The sequence below is a fragment of the Ostrinia nubilalis genome, chromosome 15 (assembly GCF_963855985.1).
Source record: "Ostrinia nubilalis chromosome 15, ilOstNubi1.1, whole genome shotgun sequence".
NCBI classification, from domain to species: Eukaryota; Metazoa; Arthropoda; class Insecta; order Lepidoptera; family Crambidae; genus Ostrinia; species Ostrinia nubilalis.
In genome coordinates, this window is record NC_087102.1 from 7,805,690 (window position 1) to 7,827,917 (window position 22,228).

The 22,228-nt window shown below is 39.8% G+C and overlaps 1 protein-coding gene across 1 annotated transcript in view; it reads right to left on the reverse strand.

The window, feature by feature from the left end:
* Positions 1–60: 60 nt before the first annotated feature.
* The window catches only part of LOC135078870 (uncharacterized), a 152,160-nt gene continuing 129,992 nt past the window's right edge, over positions 61–22,228 (reverse strand). Inside the window, exons 4-11 of the mRNA XM_063973437.1 lie at positions 6,324–6,488; positions 5,152–5,510; positions 4,945–5,041; positions 4,603–4,833; positions 4,212–4,333; positions 3,860–4,064; positions 3,267–3,417; positions 61–2,772 (exon numbers count right to left, since the gene is read on the reverse strand). Of these exons, the coding sequence (XP_063829507.1) occupies positions 656–2,772; positions 3,267–3,417; positions 3,860–4,064; positions 4,212–4,333; positions 4,603–4,833; positions 4,945–5,041; positions 5,152–5,510; positions 6,324–6,488 (3,447 nt within the window). The 3' untranslated portion in view covers positions 61–655. The remainder of the gene's footprint in view (positions 2,773–3,266; positions 3,418–3,859; positions 4,065–4,211; positions 4,334–4,602; positions 4,834–4,944; positions 5,042–5,151; positions 5,511–6,323; positions 6,489–22,228) is intronic.

The following is a 22,228-nucleotide window of genomic DNA, read 5'->3' on the forward strand; positions in this document are numbered from 1 at the left end:
TTTCTTTTACTGCATCACATACACTGGGAGATAAGTAGAGATAATGAAACAATTATAAAGTCATTAAAAATTGTTTAATATATTTTAGTATATTTAGGTACATTATAATACATTATATACACAGGCATATTTCCTTTTATTTCAATATAATATTTTAATCTTATAACAATTAAATGACACATAAAAGTCTATTTACTTTCGAATACACATAGTATCAAATACGTTAATATTAATTACATTTAATAACGATTGGCTGACGTTAATAAAAACAAACCACTTACAATGATATAAATCAAACTCTCATTGAAACATCAATCTACATAATATCATTAAAGTTTGAAACTACTCTTACCTCTTTGGAATTACATCACCAAAACAACTCTGGTTATGGTCACACATTTTAAACTTTCAGGCGGGATTCACAAGACATATCTAAAATAAGAATAAAAGTCAATGCACACAAAGCTTCCAATAACTTGGATACAATAAAGTGTATGATGAATGAATCAAACTATAAATATTCCTACTGAGATTGCTACCTAAGATGCTCATGTGATGATTGTCGGGAAACGGTCTGTGTAGCGCTACCTACGTTAAAAGGTTTACCTGTAATATAATAGTGTTTAAAGCAGTACATATAAAATATTTTGTGCTTTCAGACGTACGACTCGGATTCCGTGTCGGAATCGGTTCCGTCTAATGCTATACCATTTTGTGTGGTTTTGTCAGCACCGTTGTTCGGGTAAAGTCGCGGCACGGACTTGGATCGCGATGCCTTGTCGTCTTTGTTCACGTGGACCGGCTGGAATTTCTTTAAAACTCGTTGGTACACCATCTTCCTCGGAGGCACGGGCGGGGGCATGTGCGGCGGCTTCTTATTGTTGTTCTGCTCCTCGGAGTTGTGATACTCCGGTTGCACGGCAGTCGGGGTCGCCTTGTAAATGTCCGACGAGAACATGTTGTATTTATCTTCGTGGAATATATCCCTTGTGCGGTTGTAAACAGACGTGTACAGCGGCTCGATGTACTGGGTCGTGTAGCAGTTCTCGAAGGAGTTCTCACTGGCCGGCGACTCCGTCGATCTGCTGTTGAACGAGTTCTGCGGTTGATACAACGTGTCGTTGCTACTCGAATCGCTATGAAGGATGATGTTCGCCAGCGATTTCGACTGGTTCAACTTGTTGTTGTTGTAGTTTCGGAGTCTACACTTCTTATTATCTTCAGAATTGTTACTGCGCATATCGTCCACGTAGGAGTACGAGTTCTGAAGGGGATTCATATGTTTTTCTTGCTCCCGCGGTTTGCTGGACGCCTGGAGGCCGGCGCAGCTCTTGGTGCACATGTGCGCGGGATCGAACCGTCTCTTGCGGCAGCAGTTGACCACATTCACCTCGTAATTTCCGTTGCGCGTCCTCTCCGCGTTCGTTTGGACATCTTCGTTCACTTCCAAGCTCTTCGTCCTCGCTGCTTGACGAGACCAGTCATTTCTTGTAAAAATGGTGGCTGCCGGTGTCACGTTCCCATCTGGTTTGTTCTGCGAGGATTCACCTTGTTTCTTGCTCATTTGCCCATAAATGTTTTCCGACGAACAGTTGCTGGTTTTACTATTGTAGTTGGCGCTCTTTTTCTCCCACCCCGTGTAGACTCGTGAATAATTCGTATTTGCGTTTTTCATCACCTCAGCGTGAGATTGATATTGGTTTTGTCGTTGAATATTCTCTGTGAACATGGCTAAGTCGTGTATGTTACTATAAACGATATTTTCTTGACTAGAAACTAGGTCACGCTTATTGTCTACTGATTCTTGCTTTGATTCTAATAAGTTATCTGAACTTTTCGCTCGGTTAAAATTTTTGTTGGGCACATTTTTATCAGCTTCTTGAGTTTCTGCAAACATACTGTACACCTTCGACGTTCTAGCTGCCTTAGAAATACTTCTCGGTGGTTTTTGTGGTTCCAAACCGGTTATGTATTTCGCTGGACACTGTCCATATATGTCAGCTGTGGATCGCTGTAATGCGGTTTTGGAGACGTAGTTTCTTTCGTCAATGCCATTTGAGATTCCTATATTTATGGAATTATGCACGTATCGTTCTCCCGTATATGGTGACGTGTATAATTCTTCGTTAACTGTGCTATACATTTCTGCTTTATTTGAATAAATATTTTGTCTTTGCGATATCTGGGGAAGACCGTTTACGTTGTGATTGTCGGTGTATCGCGACACCAACTTTCCGTCTTGCTGTATATTGCAAGTGGGTGCTGAGAGGCTGTGCAAAATGTTTCTGGGTGCAGGGCTATTTCCCCCGTTGCTGTTTGAGTCGTCCTCTGATAACGTCAGCCCGGAATCTCTACTGAGCGACAACTTCTCTTTGCGTGGCGTGGAGAGTTCCATGGAATCTAAAGAGATTCCAACGGAGTGAAGGCTGTCGCTTTCTTCTGCACCGGAGTCAAGTAGAGCGTTAGAAGATTCAGGGCTGCCGTTTCCAAGAAGACCGGAGATTTGTGGTCCGAATAGAGCTTCAGCTTTTACAATGAGTAGTTCGACAACCATTGGCACTGCTTTGGGAGCTTTGTCACAGGGCGTGTTGGGCCAAAGAAGGCTGGGTCCCACGCAAACACCGAGGTTCATGGGACACATGAGGTTGATGTTGGACTTCTTCGCGATGGCTTGTAGAAGGCACACGAAGTACGTCAGCATGGTGTAGTGGGCTTTCGGCAGTTTCAGCAGCAAAGATCGCACTGCTGGGACCTTTTCTGCTTGTGATAATGCTGTAAAGAAAAGAGAAAGTGATTGTTAATGTCGTATTCTTGAGTTTAGATACTGTGGTTGTTGCTGGAATTGTTATAGGTGGAGTTCCTGATTATGTACTGGCAATATCGAGAAGAATGGCCGAATCTGTCAAGATGGCGTTCATTGCGAACATTTACCAGAAATTAACTATCGGAGAACCAAAGTGACATAGCCGCAGAATTATTAAAATCAAGTGGCAGTGGGCGGGGCACATAGCTCGTAGAGCTGATGGCCGCTGGGGCAGAAAAATTCTTGATTGGCGACCACGAGCCGCAAGACATAGTGTGGGCAGGCTTCCCACTAGGTGGACCGATGATTTGGTGAAGGTGGCGGGAGGTGCCTGGATGCGGGCGGCGCAGGTCCGGTATTTGTGGAAAACTTTGGAGGAGGATTTTGTCCAGGGACGTCTTTCGGCTGTACCGAACGAACTATCGGAGGCTAGCACTATTGATGATAGAGTTGTAGTACTTACTGAGCACTTGCAGCCAGGCGGGGTAGAGCTCGGCGGCGAGCAGCGGCTGCGGCAGCGCGCGGAAGAACTCCTTCACCAGCGCCGCCAGCAGCAGAACCGGCGCCCGCTCCAGCTCCGGGCACGTCTCCGCCCACGGGCCTAGCGTGTCCAGCTGTGGATAATACAACACCGTTAGGAACTAGCTAAACTTTCCAAGCATTAATCGTATCGAAACATATACTACAAGTAGATATATACGTCATGGGATAATCAACAGACTGTAACCACCATTAAATTAGATAATTTCTTGAGAAATGTTAATTCAATCTGATTAAGGTGTCGGAGAGCCATTAAGACTGTCAGAACTTTCTGCTGGAAATTAATAATCTAGCTGTCTTTCATCTATCATCTGACCTCAAGTACCGACTGTAAATAAACTTCAGCAGTCCCAGCGCTTTGGCCCATTCATCAGCCACGCTACTACACAAAGCAGTGCAGCACTTGAAGGATCACTGGTGGAATAGACGTAGTGAACTGCTGAGGGATAACCCTCAGCAGTTTAGGCGCTTTGTAGCAGCGCGGACGGTGGCATTAGACTTGGCGTCAATGCTTACCTTATCCCTCAGCAGTCTCAGCGCTTTAGCGTTAGCGCTGCGCCGGAAGACGCCGTGCGTGAGCGGCGCGACTACCCGCAGGCGGCGCAGCGCTTGCAGCAGCGCCGGCGGTGGCGTACCGCTGCAAAGTCGCGTGAGCGCAACGCCGAACAGGCGCCCGCCGCGGCGCAGGAGCCGAAGACCGCGACCGGGCGTTGTGCTGCCGCTAAGAAATGATAAAATGTGCTAGTTAATATCAAAATTTAGGTAACCAAAATTCTAAAAGGAAAAAGATCGTTTTTATGAACATTTGAAGTTCAAACACAGAACTTTTCAAAATCAAATGCCAATATTTTTTCTCAAGATAACTTACTTTTTTAAAGCCTGGTTTTTCTTCCTCAATTCGAAGACCAGCCCGCAAGGATTATTTTTCGCGTTCACGTGCTCCAAATCAAAACCGTCTTCATTTGATAACGTCTGCCTTATTCTTGACATCTGAAAAATCACGACGAATAAGATTCAAATTGCTCACAACAACATCCTAATGAATCGAAATATTATGGACAGGAGTGTTTTTTTGCTTCGTAATTGACATTCAATTTGTTGACAGTGGGCGTTCACGAAATGAATTATTAATAGGCAAGGACGATGTTCCCGGTGGTCTTGGTGTACGTGACCTCAACGGCACTCCCATTTCTCATTTGAGAAAAAGTTTTTTATTCATCGGTTGATCAATCGTCAATAGGCCTTTTGATGATACTTACTTGAATAGCATGGGGTCTTTCAATGCCATGGAGAGGCGTTGGTGGCGTGTCTCTGGTCGGCCTCACGCACAATGTGAACTCGTTTGCGTTGCCCCATCTTCCTTCTCCCTCGTGTTCCCCATCGCCATCGCCGTCGGCATCTCCTTCACTGCCACCGTTTTGCAGAACGTGCAGTGATTGCCGCACTACGCATCGAGCACTCATTTCTGGACCCACTGATACAGTTTTGCACTGTAAACAAATATATTTTTATGATAAGGATAAATAGGAATCTATAATCGATTTTACATTGGAATGATAAGGAAATGAAGCGAAGAAAAATAAAAGAAAAAAAAAACTTACGAATTCTATCGAGCTTGTCAAATCTTTGTAGAAGATCTGGATGTTTGTTGACTTTGGTTCCGTCGCCAACTGGGCGTTTAAAGCGTTTTGAATTTTCCTGCAACAGAAATGCATGATTAATTGAGTTTATTGGATGTAATTTCGTAGGTCCATAAATAGGCAAACTTGTTAGTGTCTATGGGCAATTCAAAACACGTAATTACGCACCTGTACCAGGTGTCTCTGGCAGCTTGCGTTGGGTACGTGGCGAGGTAGTTGGCGACTCCGGTCGTCGTCGGCCACCCGATCAGGAAGCCAGTGTCGTCGCCGTCTGGCAGTGAAAGCCACACTTCGGCCAGTCTCACGCTCTCTTTCAACTTAAAGCAGTTCGTCCCCCGCGACTTCCCGACGAGGAGCAGGTCGCTGAACAGGAACAAATGACGATCTAGCGGTGGGGAGGTGGTGCCCAAGGGACCGAGCTGGACGGGCGCCTCCATGATGAAGGTCCGCGGCGAGAGGGTGCTGTTGTTGGCGCCAACAGTCCCCCCGATGTCCAGGCTGGGCCGCTTGCGAAGGCTCTTTGATTTCTGAAATAAAAATTTACCCAGTTAATAGATCGCCTTCACACAAATTGCTAAATATAACTAACTATGCGGTTTAACTACACTTTGGGTCAGTTCTAATTGCGTAAGCACCTGATAAGAAAATTAGTGCAACTAATGCGATAGATATACCGGCATGAGTTCGTTCGCCTCTAACTCAAATTGGATGTGGCAAGCCGCGAACGTGCAAGCCTTGCTGACATACTTTAAATTAGCTGATAGCACCCGCAGGGCCGAAATATTGTCATTTTTTATCATATTATGTTGTAAAATATGGGCATAACTACCATAAATACCAGTTTATTTGTAACTAAAATAGGTAGGGAAATAAGAGTAGATATTATGCGAATGCACGATGGTGTCGCTCCAACGCTCAACGAGACAAGAACGAATCCTACTTCTTGGATTCTTGGATAACCAACCATGTTGTGGCCAAGTAAGTATGTGCCTATATAAGAAAATAAATGGTAACTTGAAAGAGGAAAGGTTGACGTGGTGATGATGTGGCAAATGCTGACGACACGTGTCAGCTTTGTGTAGGGTGACATACTTAGTCAAGCGGGAACAGATCTTGCACGCGCTCTAGGTCCAACAAGCTGGTAATGCTGGTAATTTGGGAACAGGACTGGCATGCGTTTCAGAACAAATAAGCTAGCACATTGAAGATAGCATGTTCATCATCATGATCATTTCAGCCATAGGACTTCCACTGTTGAACATACCCCAATGCTTTCCATGTTGATCAACACTTCCCTGCTACCTTAAAGGAAGATAGCATATTACTGTGGTGGTATTTACCTGTGCATGGTGCGAGGCGAGTGCCGACGGCGCGTCAGCGTCATGCAGGGCGAGGTAGTCGTGCGGGAAGAGGTCCTGCACGCGCTCCAGGTCCGACAGGCGCGCCGCGCGTCTCCGCCCGCACCCGCCGCCTACCAGTCGCTCATACTGCGCCAGCCGCTCGATCTGTGACAAAAAGTTTACTATTAATTGAAAGGCAGATGACGCACTACAACAAAAAAGAAGAAGTGAGACGAGTTCCGTGTCAATTAGATAGGTAATTATTTTGATTTATTAATATTTTGTATCAGTATTTTTAATAGGAAAAAAGTCTTTACGTAGGTTTTTCCACACAATTATCTGTTGCGTGTTAAATATTACAATATTTAACGAGGCCGGGAGTTCTCCCGGCCTCTGCATCATGATCCTCAATCGTATAATTATACGATACCATTCATTCCAACTGAATGAATGAGGTATTTATGGGGGAGGAAAACATTTTTATGAATAATTCAGTGAACACCTGCGGATTTCCTTACCTACTCGCTCTACACATCATTTTGTTTAAATTATCCACTTACATGGGAATATTGTGCAATATACAATGCAAATTATGCACAACTCAGACATAAATATAGCATTTCATATTACTAGTCATCAATAATGTCACCTGAGGTAGGTTGACGAATGAAATTAATGCATATACTAAGCATAAGCGCAGTTTCGCTATGATGTGCAATACGATGCATACAAGCAATTATTAATATGTAATTCATTTCATAGTCACAGACGTTACGAAATTAAAATTGAACTGATTTGTTATGAAAGGAGTGTCCTCTATGGTTTGAGATTTTAGATAAAACGACACAAAGAGAAAGGACGAACAGAATGGATGCTCATATCCGCTCACAAAGGTATTAAACTTCATTACGAGAATCTATTGAAACGTAACGATTCTAATCTAAATTCTCATCGCATCGGACGTGTAGCATGTCCTTAGGGCGACTTCCCGGGCGCCTCACGTCGGCTCACCGAGCGTGTCCACGACAATGATACCTTATTATAAAAGGACAAAAGACCGTGAGACTCGGTAGCCGTATAGTAATCTACTCCAAAATTGCTCCTAAGTACTAATGTTATATACCACTAATATGCAGATACGTTGGGCTATATTATACGCGTACTCGAGAATGTTATAAAGCTTCAAGCCTTCATGAATAATAACCCGAGGAGTCACGTACGCTCGATTGCAACGGCGAATATGCAGGACGCATACGAATGGTATTCGTGTTTATCTCAATCGACTGTGTGAAGCTATGCCTTTTATAGCAAAATTAATATTACTATTAAATTGCGATTCTTTACAAATTTATAAAACAACGTTTTTTACTGTCAGTCACTAATGATTCGTATTCAAAAGCACTCCCGTGTTCAGTGGATCGTAAAATTATGTGTTTGACTCTCACGACCGACGTCAAACCTCTCGGCTACGTGCTACCCTAAGTAAATTTCGTTCTCAGAAATCGTAGCATGTTTTGGTCATCATCACCGTAATATCCTTTATATCTGTTGGACATGAGTAAGCGGAGTTCTACATCAATATAAATCTTGGACTTAGCGAATGTACAAGTAAGGTTAATAAACATGACACGATTCGTTTTTATTAATGGTGTATCGAGAACTTGAGGCCGTGGCAGTTCGTAAAGATTGACGGTTAACATCGTGCAAAAAATAGAGGATCAGCGATATTGTAGCGCTATTAAGGTTTTCAATGTGGGCACATGACACGGAGTTATTGTACTGTAAATAATTATACATCAAAGCGCGCAACCGCGACCTGACGCATTCAGTGTGATTTTCAATTGAATGGACAGCCTGACTCTGAAACCGTTACTCTATCTAAATTTGTGTACCGATTACACCAATTTAAAATACAAGTGCGCTGCTTATAAATAACAGTAAATAAGCGATATTAATGATAGTTCAAATTACACGGTCGTGTTTGCTACAGATTGAGTCGTATTTCATCACTTCGTGGTCGGTATTGATATGTTTAAAATACAGATACAGAAATCAGAGAGAAGAAATAAATTACTAGTTTCATTTCAATAGTTTTAAAACATTTCTATCGTGATGATGTGACGTGACATGATATCAGCGTGCTATTGTCGTGTTGAATTCAATTTAGAAAATTCATTGATGAAAATTTTATGAAAACATCATCTAGACAGTAAACAACGAGATCGAAAACAATTGAAAGAAAAAAGTATCTAGATAACAAAAGAATGTCAATATCTGTTTCGTACACGCCACGCTAATGTAAATCCTTTTTTTATACCCAAATCTCTAGCTTCCAAAATGAATTTATCGGCGCCATTTTTTCCAAAATTCCTTTCAAATGAGGATTACGTGTTGACAAACGAAGACGATCCCTTATCGTGGTGTAGCGAAGCTTTTAAAAGGAGATTAGTGATCGGTGTCCACGGAGAGTAAACATTTTGTTAATAATTTTACTGTTTGCCCTCCAATCATCACTGCTTCGGTTCACTTTAGGGTATAGCCTGGACAAGTACCACGAATTCTGGCACTACAAATAGGCACGTAAACGTTATCTGGAACGTGTTACACGGAACTGCACTTTCTAACTCAAACATTTACTCTGGAGTAAGTGAGTACGGCTACGTAAGTTTTAGATAACGACGCGCTGTCCTAAAACTTTAGATAAGCGTGCGCATACGCTGCCCGCGTTTTATGGATCTACGCTTTTTACAAACTATCTTTATCTATCCACTTCGTTTCCTGTTTAGTACGACCAGATTTTCAACTCGCTTTTATAAGGCGAAACACATTTATTCTACTAATGCAAGTTACACGTACTGAGCGAATATCTTTTTAGCAGATCGTGGTCATCTCTGAGACCTAGAACATAGAGGTCATAATCATATAAAGAATGGCGGGCTTATCGACAGGGTGGTAACAGCAGGTTACCAATGGGATATTTAATCTGCTGGAATCATCTATTTCGCAATTAAAGTTATGTTAGGAACGGCATGGATTAATGTAGGACAAGATGTAGAGAAATATCTTAATTGTGCTTGAGGAGATTTCATTAATTCTGATTTTGATTTCGATGATACGACTATACGTAGTTTGTAAATGCCAACAGGCTGGTAATTACCTAAAACGCTATTAGTACACTGATCGTGTTTTAATAATGATAATAATACACAAGGTAATGTAACTGATTTAAACAGCAGAATTAAATAACATCAGATTAGTTTATATTATACCTAGTACTTTCTTAGACTTATTGATTTTATTAAGAACCATTTTTATAATAGGATGTTGATTTAAATAAAAGAAACGCCGACGTATAATATAAGTAATGGATTGGATAAGTATAGTTAAGTTATGCAATAATTTGCTTTGTCATTGCAATTAATCAACACTATGCGATTGAATACGTATTTGATTGATCACTTCGTAAATAACTGATGATGTGTGCACGAGTTTTTTAAAAGATTATGAAGGTAGTCAGCATTGTTTTAAATTAATATATTATATTTGTGGGTTAAAATAAAAAAAATTGAATGATGATTCAAACTCAAGTTATTGTAAATTACAAATAATTTAACCTGCAAAATTGGATCCTTGAAGTTCTTGTATAAAAACTATACGCGGTTGATTAAGAAAACTTAAATATGGGGAGGTAATCTACCCATTATTATCCTTAATGCCACTTACATCAATTTAATAGTAATCAAATAACTAGGGGCATCAGCAGTTTCGCAAATATCTTTTTAATAGTTCTTTCAGTGGAAGAAGACACACTTCGAATAATCATTAAGGGCACCTATTTGGAACAGTAAAATTAATTGCATCGCAATGTAATTTACATTACGAAGAGAATGCAGTCGTAATTAACAAATGAGCTCATTTCACTTGCAATAAAGCTCAGGGCGCCATAATCACTTCGAAATTAATGCTTGACATTGGCTTAAAGTCGAATTTAAAACGCGAAGGGTTATTAACGGTACGTAATATGGCATTCTGTTCTGTAGTTGCTGGAATGTGTGATGGCGTGATTCATCAGGCAAACTCGGAAAGCGTTTCTGCAAGATCAGAGGATAAAGAGAGGGACGAGGCGGCACCATTCTATAAAGAATTCTTAACTTAAGTTGGTTGCGTCGTATTTCTACAATCAAAAGCTCTCTTAGCTGTTCTAGCTTTCTTTGATATCAGCCTAATTCTTCGAAAGTATTTCACCATCATCACGGTGACATATTCCAAATGTCAAAACACAGCGTGTCTCTAACACGGAGAACTATTGTTGTGAGTCACTGGTTCTTAACCTTTTAATAGCGAGGTTCAAAATTTTTCATTTCATCGGACTTTCATTCGCCAAAAACACAATTATAACATACCTATAGATAAATATTTTTGGAAATGACACAATGACCTCGATGTCCCTAATTGATCTCTTAAACACCCACCAAAAGAATGTCATTCTTATGACTTTACAGACGTAAAGTTGGGAACCACTATTGTAAAACGATACTGGCGACTCATCCTCGGAGAAAACCACCCGATCGACGATCAGTGATAAACATTTCACTTTTAGATGAATACCGTTTAGTAAAAGTGTTTTGTTTACGCACAAAGGTCAGCGAATGAAACCGAATAACTACGATGACAATATCGTTACGGATCAAAACAGTTCAGCGAGAAGAGAGATGATTCCATTCTTGTTTGTCAGTACCTTGCCGTACATTTTTTACTAGCTGTCAAACACAGAAATATGACTTACATAAATTAAGCAAGATTACCGTAAGTCATTATGATTTGCATTATAATATGCTGAATAGAACAAGTCAAATGAAACAAAGCCCTGCTAATTCGGTAGAAACAGAACTCCGTTGAAAGTTGCTAATTATGGTTAGTTCGCTAATTAGCACTTAGCCAACCGCGTAGCAAACTTCTAGCCATTAGAACATGTTATGTAGTCTCTTGTATGATATACGCCGTGTGCAAAAGCCGAAACCAAATGTAATGTTATGAGAGGTTGTACCTATGTAATTTGCAGCGAGAGGCAATAATTATTAAAAATTACATTTCATTACTCGACGTTACATTATTTATTGCATTATAAATTTTAAACAAATAACAAAGATTGCAATTAACGAATTCACTTACTCAGCAGGCAATAAGGCTGGCATAAAACCTGGTCCGCAATTACCGGCGGACGCACAACTCGTAAATCATAAAGAAAGCAGTGTTACCGAAGAAGACATCAGCATGGAATTTCCGATTGGGAATAATGTAGGGCTGCGTTGAATCAGAATAAATGCATTCTGGGCCGAATCACGGCGCGGCGGATCGCGGTCATCGGCCTTCTTACGTACTCGTATCCCCTGCTCACGCCCAAGCTCATTTTAAAATAACGACCAGAAAAAACCACATGAACCTGAACAATGTTTCAAATGAGCTGCCAAGCTGCAATGCGCTTTAAGCGGCCAACAATTAATGGACACAATCAACAAAATTTCGCGCTCTTTGTCAGTTCCATCATTGTGAGGCTCAAAAGAACTCGGGGACCAAATGGAGTTGAATTAGTCTTGGATTACGAAATGAGAGCTCTAGATAATGATACACTATAAAGTTCACATCTCTGAACTTGATCCGCCGGTCGTGGCCTCGACTTTGAATAAAAGAAGACCTTTTACGTCTTGACATCGTCAAGACTTTCCTATATCATATTGTTTGCTTGATGAGCTGACTTAACTGGCTATAAAATATGATTATTTCGCAACTATTCGTTAAGTTAGTGCAACGCCTGTCGATAAGTAAGAATAGTTACTTGACAGTGACAGCTACAATAATGTAAGTTAGCGCTATCAATGAAGCGTATAATCCAGCCCGCATCTTTAGTAATGGTTGGGACATAGGTTAAATGGACGCATCGATTGCCTCACAATTAAATGGCAAGCACAAAGAATATGCATCATTACACATTAACAAAACCTACTCTTTTCAAAATATTCGTTTGAGTGACGGCACATCAAATCGGGTTACGTAACGTTATAGTAACAATGGTTGGTAGTACCAGCTTCGATCATGGGCTGGAGACGATTTTAAATAAGCTCATGGGAGAAAGTAGTGAGCCTCGAGTGGATGAATAGTGCGAGCCATGTGTAACCTACCTTATATCGTGTCGTATCGTAATTGAGGCGAGTTCGGGACGCGCCCCCGCGGGTCACTCGTGACGTGACATGGACTCACCACTCACCGAATGTTCCGACACCAACCGAATGTGCAATCGCTATTTGATTGACAATAATAATACTAACGTACTACAGCTAGTGAGAATATTACGCAGTAGGCACGAGTGTGATTTACTGCATTTCGAAATACCCCTCGAGATGTCGCGTAGATAACTGTAAACTCTACACAGCCGCGGCGGACACTTAATCCTAAATACTTAAGATTTATCAGATTCATAAAGCATCACCACGTAATAATCGCATTATGTGGTCGTATAAATTATCTCCCGAAATATGATAGAGCTACGTGAAGAATGAAATTCGAATACCGTTAAATTTTTGATCGGATTTATGTCAACTTAAGATGCATCGGAGTGGACGGGACAGGAGCAGGTAGGCTGCTACCTGGATGCAGACGTTTTAAGAGATATAAATCGGTATTTTTTATGTGCACTCCATCAATTTACGTAGTTGTGCAACATTTTCGGATCGTAACTTGTAAACAAAGCGGCCGTGGCCGTTGCAAAAACGCATTTTACTATCGATAACTCACCGGTTCCCGCTTTCGCCTTGCGTAATTCACCACAGTGTTTTTAATTTACATCATCGAGTGTAACACGTCGATGATGGACTGAATTGATTGGTTGGACCCTTTTAAGGCAAGGCATTGCGTTCAAACTCACTTGTACTTTGAAAGGTGTTTAAATCTATTAAAAAAATGTAATACAGCAATCCGACACATAGTAGTTTCTACATACATGTTTGAATTAGTCATCTTCCTTATTATATTGTTACTAATTTCATATTAACATGGATTTCAATATCTCAAGCAGTCAAGCTTAAACCTAAGTGGTGGTAAGATAATCTAAAAACTACTAAAAAGTGTACTGAAAAGAACTCAATTGAAAACTTTATGTAGTTCGATGTGCGAGTAATTGTGACATCATTAAAAATCACAACAATCTTGTCGTTGAACACTTTATTATCCGTGTCGAATTGCCAGTAATTAGACATAAGCAACAAACAGCTTCTTTTTACAGTTTACGTCGGCGGTGATCATAAACCACCTACTTTAACTGAATTTAATTTAACAGCCGCATTACTTTCAGTTTAAATCTGACCAGACACTGTTTGGGAATTATGCAAAACTAGAGAAAGTTAACAGCTTTGGTTAGGAAGTTATATCGCTGAAGAGTCATAGATGTCAATGATGTGCCACTTTTATACGCCGCGTTTTATATCAGCGATCGTTAGTTTATATTGATTGGATATTTGTTATAACAAAAAGATGTTCTGCCAAGAGGAATAATACAGTCTTAGTGCTAAAGACAATACACTACGCATTACGATGTTGAGACTTGAGATCTTCATTGAAGACTTGATAATTAAATTGGATTCTTACAATGAGACATTGTAACAGCATTAATACGATAATAATTACAGATTATGTATGGTCCCAACACTTAAATTCAACTATGATGCCATAAAAAGGACACACATTCGCCTTGGGCTTTAATACCTATCATTACGCCGATTATTTTACAGTAGGTACACGTTTTACGTTACACTATCGTTAGTCTAGCACGACGCTAACGCTGTGTGTAGTTTACAACTTCCTAAAATGAGTATTATTTCCTCCCAAAGGTTATCCCCAAGGGCCAGTGGAGCGTCTCGGGGCGTCGGGGCACAAAGCCGTGCTTCCCGGAATACAATTCAAGCTGCGAGTGCGCATCGTGCAAAGAAACAATTGAACAAAATTATCAACTCCACAAATTGGTTTACACTTGAACTTATCCGGTAAAGCAGCAAGGCAAAATAAATATTGTTTTGTGTGTAACATTTATAAAAATCTCAACACATAAAATGTAGCTTAAATAATGTTTTAGATATGAGAATGCAAATAAACGTAATCAATACAACTTTTTGATTTGACAAAACTGATAACGGTAAGGTTACAGCTTTTTTACGATACACAAGCTTAACATTTATGTTCAAGACCAAACAGAATGATTTCAATCGGAAACAAAATTTGTCATAAAATTGATACTAAATTATAAGATAAATGGACCGGTTTTATGAATACTAACCACACAAAGATTTTTTTACCACATAGATTGTTCAAAACGTCAGACAATAAGAAATATGTAATGAATTAGGTAGCGTAGTACATTCGTTGGTGAGATTTTAAATACAATTAAATTTTTGGAAAATGATTCATAAGCATTGGAGGGTATCGAGAGGGCTCTGCATTCACGGTCACGTACCGTCCGGGGCACGGGCGCCGGACGTGACGCCCGGGGGAGTCCGTCCAGCGCTCACACTTTTCAATCAGTCACGTCTAATGTCCGAACTTGTCCGAAACCAAATTGTTAACAAAATAAGCCTTTACAAACAGTTTCCATAAAACTTTAAAGACCATTATTCACAACCCGTTTTTACAAAATCACTATTAGACAAATCAACTTAATTCTTCCAGTTACCATAAAAGCATATTCAAGTTACTTAAATTCTATCCAGATAATCTAATCTTTATGGTATCAAGCGTTAATGGGCAATTATATTCTGATATAAATACCTCGAGATTTTTTGTAACTATGCCAAGAAATCAGACTTGCAAATCCATTGCGACGTTTTTATAAAACTCTCGTTACAAAACAATCAGGCATTGTGTCAATTGTGCGTCTCGGAGAGCTGCGAGCTGCGTAAGAATTGTTTGTGGCACCGCAGGACGCCCCGTAATGAATGTACGGCAGTTCTTTACAGCAGGGTCACTAAACTTGCTGTCAAACACGTGCGAGGACAATAACGTCACATGCCGCACAGATTGCAGTGAGAAAATATTTTTGGACACCCTTTCCAGCGGCGGCTATAAGACGCTAAAAAAAATAGACGCTTTTTCTACTGATAATTTTAGGTTCTCGGATACTTCCGTCACGTAACTAAACATTACGTGACACTTTCTTCAAAATGACTCTATTGATATTACAGCTTAGTGGTCTACTGTTATTTCCAGGTTGACTTGACGCGGTGGGAACCGACAGAGATGCACAATGACGCGAGGCCTATTAGAAGCCGTCGATCGGCGCGGGCGCACCAAGAAATGTTGTTCCGCGAACGAAGAACAATGGTGGGTAATTTTGTAATGTCTTCTTATTACCATGCATGACGCAAGTGTGTGCCTATGTATCCCTACCATGATTAACATTCATACGATGCCGTAGCATGATTTAAAATTAATTCCTCGCGAAGTTTGCATGCAATGGCACAGCTTTATCCTCGCAAGCAACGTGACATACTTTGTGCCTGAACCTATGGGTAAGGTCTGACTGAAGGACGTGTAAAGAATTAAGTGAACATTATTTACCATGTCCATTCCACATCAAGAACATACTTTGAAACATATAAATAGCACTCTTTATTTCACTCCACACAAAACAAGAAATACAGAATTAAAATGGCCCAATTTAGACAATCTTATCACTAGGACAGTTAGTTGTAGGTACGTAATAGGTAGCACAGTAAAACTAAGTTAAGTGTGACACATTTTAGTGCGCAAAAGCGGTTTAGTATCGGCAATAATTATATTCTAAAGAAGTCCAAGTTCCCCGACAATTCCACATGACTGGCGAGTATTCAGCCGCGGCTGCGCACTAACCTGTCGTCAGGTGTATTCCCCGTTTAGGAAATACACCCTCCTGCTTAATGGCACATGCGATATCGAATTTAATGACCGTTCTCTCCAATGAACCTGCGCACGCGCGCTCTCGAAGATTTTTTTGCTCGTCAGTTAATAAGATCGAAAGACATCTTTAATGTTTCGTGTTACTGTCTCATCATTTTAAAAGAAGCAATAAATTGGACGCAGAGCTCGAAACGACCATTTCTTTGTTAGACACGAGCGAAGACCAAGCAAATAATTTTCAGGCATGTTTAGTTCGTATTTCTTTTGCGAGTTATTTAAATCTGTGAATGCATTGCGATAATATTAATGAGACAGGAACGACCGGTTTCAGGCTTTATGTGTCGCCTTCGACGTAATAACTATTCGTCCAATATGCAGATTATAGAAAAGGAAAACGATATTCAAGATCACAATAATTATTGCAAACTATTTTATTAAGTGTTAAGCCGCAATTTAACAAGCTTTTTATTCTGGAAGTCGCGAGATAAGGTAATGAGTTTTCACAGAACTTTAAACATGTATGTAAATTTAAAATCAACGGTCACGACATAAAATAGGATTTTTAATTTCTCATTAAATGAAATCCTGTGCGCGTCCCAGCCCATAAAATATTTTAATTAAAGACGACACACGGTCTAATCCATCTAAGGATTTTTATTAGTATGATGTTAGTTTATTATTGTCGACAATAGATAAATAAAGGTAATAGATTATAATTTACGAGGCAGTAGCCATTAAAATTAATTGGAGGTCCTTTTTAATGACTCGTAGCCGGAGGATATGTAATGACTATTCGTGTATATCTTTTTACCTACTAGGGCGCGATTAGATGCGCTTTCGATTTGGAATTGAGAACCAGTTGAATAAGAAACACAATAACAATGAATTATTCATATACTCTGGGCTTGTTTACATCTGGTCGACATTAGACGGCCCTACGAAGGTTTAATCGCTGAACAGCGCAGACTGATGCGTGATGCTATCACAATGAAGGTATTAAGGTTAAATACAAGTTGCTTTTCATTGCAGGAAATGCGCATTTGATAAGCGCATCATATAAGCAGGTTAAGACATTAAGGCCTGTTCTTCTCGCTCGAGTCCTTTGAAGCTTGCTTGTTACGAGCGGATTAAGACTACGGCGCGCTACGACTAAGCTCGTTATGAGAACATTAATTAGCATATACTTGACCTCAAAGTATAATTTGGTTAAGTGTAGTAAATGCAAACGAGAAACATCAGTCATATATTTTCAAATCCATCGCTGCTTGTTAATTTGCATGAGCATATAAATTTGTTTGCCGAAAAATTATGCAACTAGAGTCTAGCGAAATGCATATGTATGACCCCTAATGCGGCGTTGTGATTAATTCGGACTGGCAGGGTAAGGATTTCATTGCGCCAAAACTAGCTCCAACACCGACAAGTTGCTATTTCTTTGGTGCAGACCTATAAATCTAGTTCGAAGTGGGTAATTACGGAACACTTGCGAAAGACGGCTCAATCTATCGTGTCTTCGATGCCTCATGTGGAGGAGCTTTCCAATATTCTTATGTAACGAGCGGTAAAGCTCAAAAGCTGGTACAACACGCAACACTATCAATTTGCCCCCAAACTAACTCGGGCCCATTTATTAGATAATTATGTCCTATTTTTTATCTGCCAGGTAGATAATGCTGTTTTTGTCTCATCTTTCAATGGGCGCTGTTTGTAGTAAAAACTTCAATGGCTTTTGTCTTTTTAGGATCGTTTGAAGATTACAACTAAAATACATAGTACGAGATTTGTGAATTGGGAGTTTTGTAAAAAGCGTAAAGTTGAAATTTGAATAATCTCTTTTGTTTTGCATGGTCAAGAAAAAAATATTGCTTGTATTATTTTCAAAGAAAGAACTTTCTTTGGCAAATCCTTTTTTGCGTTATTCATAAAAATGGGCATGGGGTTTGTCTGTGTGAAAATTTATTCATAATTTTGTATTTTAAAAACTGGTTAACGTTAAATTTTACGGTCGGTTACTTTACTGTTGTTTGTAAAACCACCAGTATAATATTGACATGGACTAGAATTAAACGTTAAAGCACTTGGGTATATTCGTAGATAGGAATAAAAGTTTATGTAATTAAAATTAAAAAAAATAGATACCTTACAATTTACCGTCATCATTTTCAATCTGCGGAGGTCTTTTTTCAAATAAAAAACACCTGTTTATATTCGTTTTAATCACTCGCATAGCGTTAACTATCAATGCATGTCACATGTCCATATCACAACACTGGCACTGATACAGCCCGCAATGTGTTCAAAGTGTAACTTGATCGCGGCGATAGCGACGCATGCGACTAACCACCGACGATGTCGTGGACGCGTGTGCAGAATACCGTGTAAAAGGAAACTTACCACTACCCGCACAAACTCGAGAATTAATTGGCAATCTTTAATTACACGATTGAGATATTGTTACTTGAAACGACAAGACAATTTAATAACAAAAATTCAGTCGAAACAATAAATACCACTTGTTCATGAAATTTTAATGCACTGTAAAATTATTCGACATTAAATCATCGCTGTAATAATCGTCTTCAGCAAAACATTCTAATTTGATTAATAAATCTAGACGTAAATAAATAATAGTAATTCAACGTAAGTACCGAAATCAATAAAAAATGGCCTTCGTGTTTGTTAATTGACATTGAATTTGGCAAGTTGAACGCATAACTGTTCAGTAACAATCGTAAGTTATTTTAATAACGCCGGCCTCCTGAATTACGCAATCGTAACAATTGAATAATTAGGCACGAATTCACTTGCAATTTATCAATATACCAACTAGGTAAAACACTTACATGCATCATAAGTCCTCAGTGTTTATGTGAGTGCGCTGCGGTCACTAGTAGCCGAACATCACTGGGGCGTGGGTCACGTAGACCCGGTTGTTTACAAGCACTGTGGTCCGTTTGTGTCACTGTCGAATCGTGCGAGCGGGCGCGCTGCGCGGCGAGGACTGTGCCGGCGCGTGCGCCGCCAGCGGGACTCCTGCGCTACGCCCGCCCGCCTAACTACCATTCCAAGCCATATACGACACTAATTAAAAACAACACTACTATCCAAACTATTCACATCTGTCCATCGCAGAAGGGCGCACAACATAATAATTTACTTCCAATATTTTATTGTTCGGTCAATTTACGATTCCATTTTTAACGTTCCACATAAAATAAGCAAGCCGTAGATGCTGATTTCACAGCTAACGAGAAAAATTATGTGTCGAACATAAACATCAGCGCCATAATTTACATCAGTAATGAAATATCGCGTTCCATTGCTCGATATCGTACGGACCATCAAATAAAGGATGTCCTATAAATATATTGCAAAAATGCTCTGCTCGTGTCTTATTAAAGTCTACGCGCGATACGATCGATGCAGTAGGTCAACATCGTTAACCAATGACAAAAACTATATAAATCATCTGTGTAACATATCGGTGGAGTAATAAATGTAAGAGCTGTTTAATAATAAAAGAGTTTCGTGATCAGCGCGGCGCGGGCAGCACGCGTGCAGCCGCGGACCGCGATCGCCCGCGGGCCCGGGAAGTGGAGTATGTCACACAAGTTATCAATCACACTCGCACGTACGAAATGAACATCACGCTAACCACTGATCTGGTTCCACAAGTTGGCCAACGCTGACCGATATATTATGTTACTCAAACAAGCTTACGCCAAATCACAGGACTAATTCTCAAGAAATGAACTTGCGGAAAAATTTAATACATTTATAACCACAAAACTATCAAAGCCTACTCCGACCGCGGTGTCGAAACTTCCGACAGTATCTTGCGACAGACTCCTACTAAGGCACCTATCGATTGGTATTCGCTGTCAGCTCCACTAGTTGAATAACTCTGTTAGGTAATAGGGCTTAATATGCAATGCTACTTTGTGCCATATGAGTTGACAGCTTAATCTTCTTGAGAATATACAAATTGACATTTAAACAACAACATTGCAGCAACTAAGCCGGGTTGTGTTGATTTATGCGAAGTATTCAGCTAAATCGTGCGTACATATTTCTCGTTGTTGGCATTCAACCTAAATAAACAATGGTAATAAAGAGTTGTGTTCCTTCGACAGAGTAACCTGAATTCATCGACCCCGACTGTGTCCGATTGAATTAAACCAGTTAAATTATATCATTGGCCGTCTGTCGTCAGTAATTCGATTAACTGCCGCCACGCTCTGGCGAGGAATGCCACGACATCCATTTTCCCTCAGGGTCCTTGCGCTCCATTACCGAATACTTTGGGAGTTTTAAACACATTTTTACGGCAGTGACGCTTTCTTTTATATCGTGTCAGCTTTCTTTTCCCCGTTGAATGCATGACATCGGTGTTTATGTATCATGCTCGTTGGCGTTATTTCAGCCGAGATTTACGATAACTTGTGCACTTAAACTCTCAAGTGTCAGAAATGGGGCATATTTCTCTCGTTGAAATCGTTTATAATGTAGGATGTAAAACTCGGAATGTCTGAAGAAATTCACTGCATTACCTACATTTAATTTGCTACTGGATCATTAAGTCGACGCACGTCCGTATCCATCCACTATCATGCACTTGTACATGTGTCATATCCAAATTCGTCAAACGAAGTGCTTGTCGACAAAACGCGCTGAATCGACAATCGCCAATTAATGCAAATATGCTGAATTAACATTTGAAACACAGGGCAGCCTGCTATTGCTGTGCTCGGTCGTTCACCAAAATGCTTACTACGACTAGAGTAAACGATTTTACTCCATTTTAGGTCATAGAAATTCTACACGTGCAGACGCTTCTATTGAATGAAATCACGTATGTTTTATACAAGTATCTGCGTACATTCACGTTCTTCTTCAATAATCTAATTTTGAAGAATACATGAAAGTTAATTAAAGTTGTATTAAAGGAAGCATAGTAGATAAAGCTCAGATTATTGCATTACACTCAGTTATTAGCTCAGAGAAGTATGCAAAAAATTGTAACTTAGAAAGGCTACGGTAGCACTATTTGCGTCATTTCAATTTGCAGACTTCAACATAATAAGATAAAGCTGTGAAATATCTCGGTTGTCACGGTGGTTAGGAAACAGAATCTATGGCACGAATAGTTGCATTACTTTAATAATGCAAGTATTCGTTTTCATAATTTATACATACGGACTTGTAGTAACATTATTTACAAGCGTTCGTTCATTGACCATCAATAAATGTTAATTGATTCATAAAAATGATATTTCCTTTTCATTTACAATACTGAAACCAGCAAATACGGATTTTACTAAATCATATATTTTATTCAATAAGCGCAAGCATTAATTATTGTTTCAGACATAAGAAATAATAACATGCCGCAGGGCTTCTAAGCTTCTAACATGCTACATACAAGGCACAACACAAACACGAGCTAGGTAGAACTGTAGAAAATAGGTCGGCCGTCTAATGACTGATATAGCGGAGTTATTTGTGAAGCATTATCCAATTTTCCATTCTACAACCATTATATGAATGGGTCCCGGGACGAGCGTGCGTGATCGCGCCGCGCACGCAATATTTTATCCAATTCCTATACTCGGGACTTATTCCATCTCAATTGTTTTTTAAATTAAAAAAGATTAAACAAAATGTGATGAATCATGAACTCGATCGGCATTAATATCTTTCCGCGGCCTGTTCCAGTAACCTAATCTTAAAATATTTGCAATGTTCCTTTTGTGTTGTCGATACGAACAATGTCTATAATATTTTTAATGTCATGGTAGTTATCTACTTTTTTGATGGTCATATAACAAATATACTCGATGAAAGGGGCGTGCCCTCAAAATAGTATACATCACGAGATTATTGATAGTTGCCTTTTGTTTCCGCAAATACCGTTAGCTCGCCCCACTGTCCTGCACAATGCTTTTGTTTTATTAAGAGCTTTCAGATTATAATAGACCAGTAAT